This window comes from Anser cygnoides, chromosome 9, assembly GCF_040182565.1.
Source record: "Anser cygnoides isolate HZ-2024a breed goose chromosome 9, Taihu_goose_T2T_genome, whole genome shotgun sequence".
Lineage (NCBI taxonomy): Eukaryota > Metazoa > Chordata > Aves > Anseriformes > Anatidae > Anser > Anser cygnoides.
Window position 1 is genome coordinate 11,088,180 of NC_089881.1, and position 9,321 is coordinate 11,097,500.

The 9,321-nt window shown below is 53.7% G+C and overlaps 2 protein-coding genes across 6 annotated transcripts in view; both read left to right on the top strand.

Moving 5' to 3' along the window:
- The first annotated feature begins 225 nt into the window (after window positions 1-225).
- Window positions 226-2,651, top strand: A4GNT (alpha-1,4-N-acetylglucosaminyltransferase). Its single transcript, XM_013186090.3, has 3 exons — window positions 226-355; window positions 498-947; window positions 1,428-2,651. Exons 1-3 carry the CDS (start codon window positions 251-253, stop codon window positions 2,037-2,039), a joined length of 1,167 nt encoding a protein of 388 aa, XP_013041544.1. The 5' UTR covers window positions 226-250; the 3' UTR covers window positions 2,040-2,651.
- Window positions 2,652-3,835: 1,184 nt separating this feature from the next.
- Window positions 3,836-9,321, top strand: part of DZIP1L (DAZ interacting zinc finger protein 1 like) — a 15,615-nt gene continuing 10,129 nt past the window's right edge. For all 5 annotated transcript variants that reach the window (XM_067002425.1, XM_048077376.2, XM_067002423.1 and 2 more), the window contains exons 1-5: window positions 3,836-3,964; window positions 6,721-7,241; window positions 8,012-8,096; window positions 8,823-8,956; window positions 9,303-9,321. The exon at window positions 9,303-9,321 is cut by the window's right edge and continues 143 nt beyond it. In XM_067002425.1, coding sequence (XP_066858526.1) covers window positions 6,765-7,241; window positions 8,012-8,096; window positions 8,823-8,956; window positions 9,303-9,321 — 715 coding nt within the window. In that variant the 5' untranslated portion in view covers window positions 3,836-3,964; window positions 6,721-6,764. The remainder of the gene's footprint in view (window positions 3,965-6,720; window positions 7,242-8,011; window positions 8,097-8,822; window positions 8,957-9,302) is intronic.

The window sequence follows — 9,321 nt, forward strand, 5'->3', positions numbered from 1 at the left end:
ATGCAGCTAAGGCCCAATCCTGCCTCTCACCAGCCAGAGCTCCCTGGTGCTGTACGGGCTCGTGCTGCTGCGGAACCAGGAGCGGGGACAGGCTGATGCACATGGGAGATGTCTCACCTAGAACCTGTCCCTTCTGTGCCCTTTCAGGTGGGTCCCATTGGCCCCAAACCATCTCTGGAACTGAGGTCCAGCCTGCAGCAGAGCCAGCTTTTCTCTCTGCATCATCTCCTGCCTTCTGAAGTCCTGTTGCATGCTCCAGACAGTTTGGGTGTCTTCATCCAGGAGCTGGGCTTCCAGGAAGCCTGATGGCCAGCAAACAAGCTGGAAATGTGGATTTGTCAGAACTATAATCCAGGTACCTCCTAGCATTCTGCTTGTGTAAAGCCACACGCTTCGTCCTTATATCTGCCTCTCTCCCTGCAGCCTCCATCCCTGCCAGGCTGCGCTGCTGGTCCTGCTAAGCCATAACACTGACATGTATTTCTGCTCTTCCTTAGCATACATGTCCAAGGCACAACCCCAGAGGCCAAAGGAAAGCAAGAATGTTGAAGAAGATCTACATATGCCTCTGCTTCTTCTTTGTCTCGGGCATTTTGTATGAGATCTCCTTGCTGACCGGCTGCTTCTTCTCCTGTATGCCTGTGCCCAAGCACTTCCTGACACCTGAGCAGGTCTTGAACCTGGGAAAAAGCATCATCTTCCTGGAGACAACGGAGCGCCTGGAGCCGCCCCCGCTGGTCTCCTGCTCTGTGGAGTCTGCTGCCAGGATTTACCAGGACCGGCCCGTCATCCTCTTCATGAAGGGGCTCACGAACGACACGGTGTTGGACTCAAACTCCAGCTATGCAGCCTTCTCGCTTTTATCTTCTATGAAGAATGTCTTCCTTTTCCCTCTCCAGATGGAAACCATCTTCCAGGAGACCCCCCTGCTGCAGTGGTACAACGAGGTGAGAGTTGTGATGAGGGGGAAAATGGAATGAATTATAGATGGGGGGGGGTTGCTCGGGACGAGGCTCAAAATGAATGGAGGAGTGTGGGCCTGGCTATGTGAAACCAGTCACTTCTATTTTTCTGGTTCAGAATAGGTTTATTTTTGCCATGTTTTGCAGCGTATTCATCTATCTGTTTATTGAACACATTATCAGCATTTTCCCACTATCTGGAGAATCAGATTTTTGGCAAATGAAATGTTGGTAAAAATAGATTGCATACGTGTTTTGATAAAACAGAGCTTAATAGTCTTGCTCAACAGAAGCTAGTCTAACCAGGCGTGTTGCACAAGTCGTCTGAGTGCTTGTGAATGCTGCCATGCTGGTAGAGCACCACCCTTTGTGGTGTAGGAATAGTTTCACGGTGCTGTTTGACGCCCGATGGGGGATGTGGTTGTTCTCTGGTAGCATCACTGTCTTGCCTCTCCAACTCTGCAGGTAGACCCAGAGGAGGAGAAGAACTGGGTCCACGTCAGCTCTGATGCCAGCAGACTGGCTCTCATTTGGAAGTACGGGGGCATCTACATGGACACGGATGTCATCTCCATCAGGCCCATCCCCGAGGGGAGCTTCTTGGCGGCACAGAAGTCACGGTTCTCCAGCAACGGGATCTTTGGCTTCCCTGCCCACCACAAATTTATTTGGGACTGCATGGAGAACTTTGTTCTCAAGTACAATGGGAACATCTGGGGGAACCAGGGCCCCTTCTTAATGACAAGGATGCTCAAAACCATCTGCAATCTCACCGATTTTGAAGGCATTGAGGACCACAGCTGCCAGAACATCTCCTTCCTAAACCCACAGCGTTTCTACCCCATCCCGTACCCAGCCTGGGGCCGGTACTATGACGTATGGGACAAAAACCCCGATTTCAACCACTCCTACGCGCTGCACTTGTGGAACTTCATGAACCGCAACCGGAAAGCTGTGGTTGCTGGCAGCAACACGCTGGCCGAAAAACTGTACAAAACCTACTGCCCCACCACATACGAGGACCTGATCAAAAACGCGGAGCTGAGGGACTTCTCAAGCTATGAGGACTCTGTGTGATGTGTGGAGAGAAGAAGGGGAGTGATCCTTCCAGACTTCCCTTGTCCCATGGCCGAAGCATGGTCACCGCTGGTGGCAGCAGCTGGGCTCTGTAGGAGAGAGACCTTTTCATAACCACTGTCCCCGCTCCCCAGGGACACTAAGGAGCATACGCAGAACGGTGGTGGTTATCCATCAGACATAGCCTCCACTGACATAAGGACACCTTTGCACAAGTGGTTTAGGAAATTAGGTTCTGTTTCCTCGTAGGTGCTCAGAAACCAAACCTTACTTAGTCAAAGGGACGTGTGGGCATTTCTGGTGAGCTTTCATGAAGGGGAAAGTTCCTGAAGAGTTGTGTTGGCCTCCTGGGAGGGATTTCAAATGCACCTCTTGGCATTACTGGCAGCTACAAGTCTGAGGAGTCACAGACACAAGGGGCCTTGGACTGGGATGAGGGCTCTGAGCAAGTGTAATGCGAGTGTATAGCAGAGGATGGACGACAGTCATTACTGATGAAAAGTAGCCCAAACTACTGTCTTCATTAATCTGTGTTTTTTCTCACGTGAACTTTATACCCTCCGTTTTTGAGAGGGACCTATCACTGCAAGTGAAAATAAAATGGGTAGTAAACCACCACTCCTCCGAGCTTGCTTTCACCTGGAAAAGTCCTCCTCTCTTTAAGGATGTTTGCAGTCCTGCACCTCTATTTTGTCTCCTTTCGGGAAGGGGCTGCCCTTGCCCGGCCCTGGGGTCAGTTCTGGCCACAGGGTGTTGTCTCCTGAACAGGAGGTGCTGGGGCACCACGAACTGATGGCACCAGCCTGCAGGGACTCCCAGGTCCCATTGAAATCAATGGATTTCAGCTGCCCTGAAAATGGGGCACAGCAGCTCCAGAAAAGCCCTTTCTGGAGGCTTTAGGAAGGTCACCAATCTCCAGACGTGCCACCTACTTTTGCTTTCCCTCTCCTTTCTGGGACATCTTGCAGTGCCTGTTGCCTTTGTCCCGTTCTGTCTTGCTGGCCTCCTGCTCACCCTGGAGGTGCTGGTTCCTTCGGGATTTGCTATTGCCGAGAGCCAGGATTCCCACGGGCCACATCTCCCCACCAGCCTCTCTGAATTCTCTCCATGCTGCTCCGTTTTTAGGGCCAATGCGAAAGAGAAAGGCCCCATTTAATCCTAACAGGCTACCCCGTGACATTTTTTTTTCTGCAAGAAAGCAATGCATCCCCTTGCATTTACTCCCTCCCCTCCCTGAGGTAAAGCAAATCCACCTAACACCACCATGAAAAGCCCAGCTTGCAAATCTCTTCTGGGTCTGTCTGAGCAGCTGTTTTTAGGTTGGGAGCAGAAAGGCGGGGGCGGGTGGCTTGCCCGTCATCGAATGTTTGCCATCTGTACAATGCTATCTTCTGTAAACACAGCAGCTAATGAGCGTGCTGCAATCTGCAGCCTGGTTTCTGCACCCAGAGATGGCAGCAGGATTAATCGGGAGGAGAAAGCCCTCTGCGCACGTGGGGTTTATGCAGTCAGGTGCCGGGCTTGGGTCTCACTCCAGCCCCGCGGATCGAGCCCCATCCGTCCTCATTAAGCACCAAAGTCAATCAGTGTAAGGGCAGAAGGCACCAAGCCAAGCTGGGGGTTGTCATGGGGGGATATTTTGCTCTTTCCTTCCCCGGTGCGAAACTCTCATGGCTCAGCCCGGGGCCATGGGTTTCATGCTTCAGTGCTGCCCACGGAAAGCTGGTTTTGCCCAGCTATGGCAGCGGGAGCTGCTTTTTCTCCGTGCTTTTGAGTTTCACGGGCTGGGGGAAGTACGGGCGGAGTGTAGGGTTACAGCACGGGAAGTCCTCCCTGCTCTGCAGGGCTCCGGACGGCCCCTCGCTGCCCCTCTCCTGTCCCTGTCCCAGCTCCTCGCTTCCTCCTCGCTCTGTCTCGAGCAACAAGTGAGTATTGCTTTTTTTTTTTTTTTTTCCCCCTTTTTTTTCTTTTTCTGCCCCCACTCCTCAAGCTGTGGAGGGGAGGGAGGGACGGCGCTGGGGGATGTCCTCAGGCTTGAGCTGCTCAGGCTCTCGTAGCGCATTAGCTCATGCGAAAAACATTTCCGAGGCTCCTCTGGGCTGAGTTTTGGCGAGAGGAGAGGCTGAGGAAGGGAGGGAGGTGAATGCTGCTTGCAGGCAGGGCCTGGGGAGCTGCTTGTGGGCAGGGTCCGGGTCTCCTGACCCCTCTGCTGTGCGGTCAGTGCTGCTCTACCAGCACCTTGGTGGAGCTGGTTTGTGCACGGTGGAGTGGAAATTGTGCAGGTGAGCGCTTCTGACTAAGCTCAGCTGGATGGTCCTCGCTGCTACCTCTGTGACGGACCCTCATCCCCCACGGCCGGTGTCTTCAGCACCCAGCAAGCAAAATCTGAGCCCCAGTGAAGGGACATCAGCGTTTCCCTGGTGGGCCAGGAGGGTGGCTTCTGCCAGCAGCTCCGTCGCATCCACTGATGCTGCGCTGCATTGCAGAGTGGAAGGCAAAGTGCTTTTACACCAGCTGGGGACATACCCAAGGCAAATTCAAGCAAGAACTGAGGAGAAGGAATAAACCTGCAGAGCTGAGTTCCTGTCTTGCCTGCTGCAGTGGTTTTAGTGCACCCCAAAGCTGTGGTTGTACCAGCTGTGACTTGACGTGTGGCATTTTGTAGGAAACGGAGGGGAAGCTCACTGGGCTCCAGCACCCATGGGCATGCCCGAAGCAGGTGATGGGGCAACCTCAGCCACGCTGCTAAGCAGCAGGGCCAGGTTAAACACTGCTGGCTTTGGTGCGTGAAGGCCTTGTTAATATTAACAAGGTTGTGCAACACAGCCTGCCTCCCAGGGCGTGCGGGAGATTGCTAGGGGTTTTTTAATTAGCGTCCCGGAGAACAGGGAAACGTCTGGGAGGGAGGGGACTGGGGTTGCTGCTGTCTCCTTGCCACTTCCGGACCCCGTTTCCAGGCATTTCCCAGAAACTCAGCCTCGTTCAGGCATGGTTGGTTCGTGGCCCAGAGCCTCACCTGCAGCAGCCACGTGCTGTTCCCCAGCAGAACTACGTAGTTTGTGGCCGTGAGTCAGGGCTATATTTAGACCTATATATACGTAGGAGTGTACATATGTACACACGTACTTTGTCTGATGCAATGAATTGGGTTGTCTGACACTTGAGTGCTGCTAATAGCATATATATATACATACATATATATATAACAGCAGTAATAATGCTAGTGATCTTTACTGGCCATACAAGCCTGGGAGGGAAGGGGCTTGCTGACGTGGTGATTTTAGGTGCACATCGAAGAAGATAAAGTGAATAAAGCCTAAAGGGAGCCTCTGGTTAACTTCATGTCACGCTGATGTGCAGGCCCTCCTGAAGGCTTTCTAATCCAGCTGACCAAAGAGAGAGGCAGCGACATGAACAGGCTCATGCAGGGCAGAGGAACAAGAGGGGACTTTGCAGAGCTTGCAGTGGGTTTGAACATGCTGAGCTGGACTGAGAGCAAACAAGCCTTGCAAGGAATTGAGGAAAAAAAATATCAAAAACTGATGATCTTATCCCAGGATACGTGCAGGCACTGCAGAAGGCTTCCTGTCTGGGTTGTCAGCTGGAAAGCCCCATGCAAGGGGCTCAGCTTGAAAGCCCCTTGCTCATGCTCCGTCCTCCCTGTGCCACTGTCACTATACGTGCCTGGTGGGACCAAGCCCTGAGGAAAAGCATAGGGTCTGGAGCATCCCACTTGCGCTTCTGGGGACTGAAATTATGGCCAAAAAAAAGCTGTAATGCTAACCATTGCCCCATCTGGGTTAGCAGAGGAGACCACAGCAAAGCCCACGTTTATTCAGCATCTCCCTGGGATGCCAGACCCAGCGTGTCCCCGTTATGCGAGGGCAGAAGCGGGACCTGGAGTGGCGACACGGCTGCACGCAGCACACCCAGCAATGCCCTGCCCCACGTCCTGCCCGAAAATAGGGTGAGTGGCCTCCCAGCAACGAGCGAGGATTAAAAACAAGGCGTCCTTGAGGTGGCCAGAGGGTGGCCTGCAGTATGTGGGGCAGCTGCAGACACAAACTCATAGCACAAAGCATTGCAGCTTGGTTGAATTTGTAAATGTTTCGCAGCAGTTTGCCTGTGCTCCGAGAAAAAACCCTAGTTAGAGTCTAGGAACTGCATAGGGCAATTTCACAGGTTTAAAGCTATGTGTTTTAAATATGATTACTTAATTATTGCTTAGGATGCAGCTAGGGAAATGGGTGAACACTGCTTCTGGAAGAGATCCAGGTCAGAGCAAGGTAACGCAGAGGGAAGCAGCGCTGTGATTTTTGTGTGACCAGTGATTACCACATACTGTTTGAAAACAGGCTGTTTTCCTAAAATGTGTAAGTCAAGGAGGTTGGGTAAAAGGGGTTACAAATTCGTTCACAACACTTTATTTTAAAGAATGGCAATGTGACAGTTTTAGAAAACTTTCCCTTACCAAAAGCAGATGGTACTTAAACTGAAGATTTTTATTTTTTTTTCAGATTTTGGCAAAAGCAGTAGATAGCAGCTGCAGAGAGGGAGAGAAGGTTTTGTGCTTGCTCCCAGGTAGTATGAGTGCTGACCTGCTCCCCACCGTGGTAGGGCATCCAGCAGAGCTGGAGGGCAGCAGCGTGGCCAACCTTAACGCATCCCTTCTCCCTCCCAGCCTTTTTCCACAGGCATTTCCAGCCCGTATACGGGACCGTAGGGATGATGGGCACGGTCCCAGGTTTCGCTGTCCCGACCCACGTCCCCTGCTTCCACTTCCAGCCCCGCCGGGCCGGCATGGACTGGCGTCGCTTCAGCGCCGTGGACGTGGAGCGGGTGGCCCGGGAGGTGGACGTGGCCACGCTCCAGGAGCACATCGCCAGTGTCACCTTCTGCAACCTGGATGGGGAGCAGTGCCCCCACTGCGGGCAGCCGGCGGACCCCGTGCTGCTGAAGGTGCTCAGGATGGCCCAGCTGAGCATCGAGTACCTGCTGCACTGTCAGGAGCACCTGGGGAACAGCCTGGCCACGCATGCCCAGCGTCTCCAAGCTACCCGTGCCGAGCTGGCCCGAGCCCAGGACCTGGCGTCGGAGCAGGCAGCGCAGCTCCGGGGAGCCAAGGAGGAGAACAGGAGTTGGAAGAAGCTGATGGCCACCCAGCAGCTCCTCCTGCAAGCTGGCCCCAGCAGCTACTGCAAGGTGCGTGGCAGAAAGGTGCAAAGTGCATCCCCTGTGGGATGCTCTTTGCTGCGTCCTGGTGCTGGCTCATTGCCTCCATGGAGACTGCAAAGTCCTTGTCAGCCCAGGGGCTCCCTTTTTTGGGATACATGCAGGGACAGGGGGGTGAGAGCTGCATGGGCTGCAGGAGAGGAGGCTGGAAAGGGCTGGCCGGGGAGATCTTACGAGATCTGTGTGTCCTGGGGGATATCTTGTGCCAGGGATACTTGGACATCCTCCAGCCCACTGAGGGGTTTCTGGAGGCTCCTGGTTTTGGTGGTGGTTTTGGCTGTTATCCTCCCACGGAGGTTTTCCCAGCCTTTCAGCAGAAAGCCTGCCAGCAGTGCCTTTGCAACCACATCTTCCCCGTTACCAAATCAACCCACTTGCTTACTCCTGGAGGTCAGAAGATCCCCAAACCAGGTGGTTCAGGTTCATGCCTACAAACACTGCTCTCCCTTCCTGCATGGCCTGAGCAGACCCTGTTACGAGCAGCACCTCACTGCTGCTTTGCTTATGCTGGTCTGCTGGGGAAAGTCTTGCCTCCTGCTTTCTCCTGATCCCTAAGGGGCTTCTCCTTTGGCTCCTGCCAGAAGAAACTCCTAATACCTATGTACATCCGACACAACAGCCACATCCCTCGAGGTCTCCCCTTTCGCTTTATGGCAGCAAACCTTTGCCATGCCAGGGATGGGGGCAGAGCCCCTTTCTGCTTCTGGCAGTCCTCCTGCTGACTCTCCCCCCCTCCCCAGTGCCACCTCTGTGACAAAGCCTTCATGAGCGACGTCTTCCTGCGAGCCCACGTGCAACGCCGGCACGCGGAGGCCACCGAGGCAGGTGAGCACTGGGATGGTTTCCCTGCGCTTTCCTACAGCTTCTCATTTTTTCTCTGTTCCTCTGAATTTATAAATGTTCCTGTGAGTATTTATAAATGGTTTCTGCTTGCTGCCGCTCCCTGAAGCATGGGCAGGGTGTGTGGTCAGATACAAGAGTGCAGGCACCCTTACGGCCCGTCTCTGCACCTGGGGCTCCCTGAGGACCTTCCCTACGCGTGCGGATAGAGCCACCCTGGGGAGTCTGGGAGAGCGTTTCACTTGAGTGGCAGAGGGGTTCACCTTTTTTGTTCCTTTTGGCAAGGAATTGATGCTCTGGGACTTGGCAGATGAAAAATCTTTTGCTCTTTGCTGGCAGGTTGAAACCCCAGCCCGGGGCCGATGCAACACAACAGGTTTGTCTTTGCTCTGGAGGCGCCTTCCTGGGCACAGCCCAAGACGTCCAAGCAGGGCACTTCAGCTGCTGGAGACAGCCAGCCCAGCGCAAAGGCACGCTGCTTCTCTAGCCTCTAATCTCTCCAAGTTTATCAAAAAAATAAATAAATCAGAGGCCACTTTTCTCATGTTTTTTCCTGCAGCTGAGCCAGCTCCTTCTGCAGCCTGACACCCTGCGGCAAGTTTGCTCGGTGCTTTAGTGGGGTGTTTCTGGGTGTTTGTCGCCTCTCCAAAGCAAAATCCCAGTAGGAGCTGGCAGATCACACCCTTGCTCATGGTGCCTCTGTTTCCCCAGGCTTTGCAGAAAGGCAGAAGATGAAGCGGGTGGAGCAAATGGAGCAGGAGGTTGAGGAGCTGAAGGAGAAGCTGCGCGAGACACAGCAGCAGCTGGCAGCGGAGAGGGAGGCAGAGAAGCTGCACAGGGAGCAGGTATGGGAAAAAAGGGGAGAAGCGATGAAACATGGGACATTTTTAAACATAGATGAAAAAGGCACTGAAAAACATCATATGGTGGGCCTTGTGTCTATTTATTTGGAAAATTTTTCCCAGAAGATTCCTGTGGGAAACGTGAAGTTGGGGTAAGTGTTGCACTTGTGTAAGTGTGCCTGCCCGAGGCTGTGCTGCCTCATCCTCCCGTTGTGTGCGGCGCTGGGTGCCCCAGGAGCATCGCTGCTCACGTGGCTGGTCCAGGGCAGAAGCCCCAGCCCTTGCCCAACATGGGTGCTGCTGCTCCTCTGCCAGGACATCTCCTGCTCCAGTTTTTTGCCCTCTTTAGGAAAAAGAGAGAGCTCACC

What these genes read in the sequence shown, in the direction of transcription:
- A4GNT (XM_013186090.3), top strand. Translation starts at nt 251, where the DNA reads ATGCTCCAGACAGTTTGGGTGTCTTCATCCAGGAGCTGGGCTTCCAGG. An exon ending in TTGTCAGAACTATAATCCAG is followed by an intron (nt 356 to 497) that starts GTACCTCCTAGC and finishes GCTCTTCCTTAG; the next exon opens with CATACATGTCCAAGGCACAA. An exon ending in TGCTGCAGTGGTACAACGAG is followed by an intron (nt 948 to 1,427) that starts GTGAGAGTTGTG and finishes CCAACTCTGCAG; the next exon opens with GTAGACCCAGAGGAGGAGAA.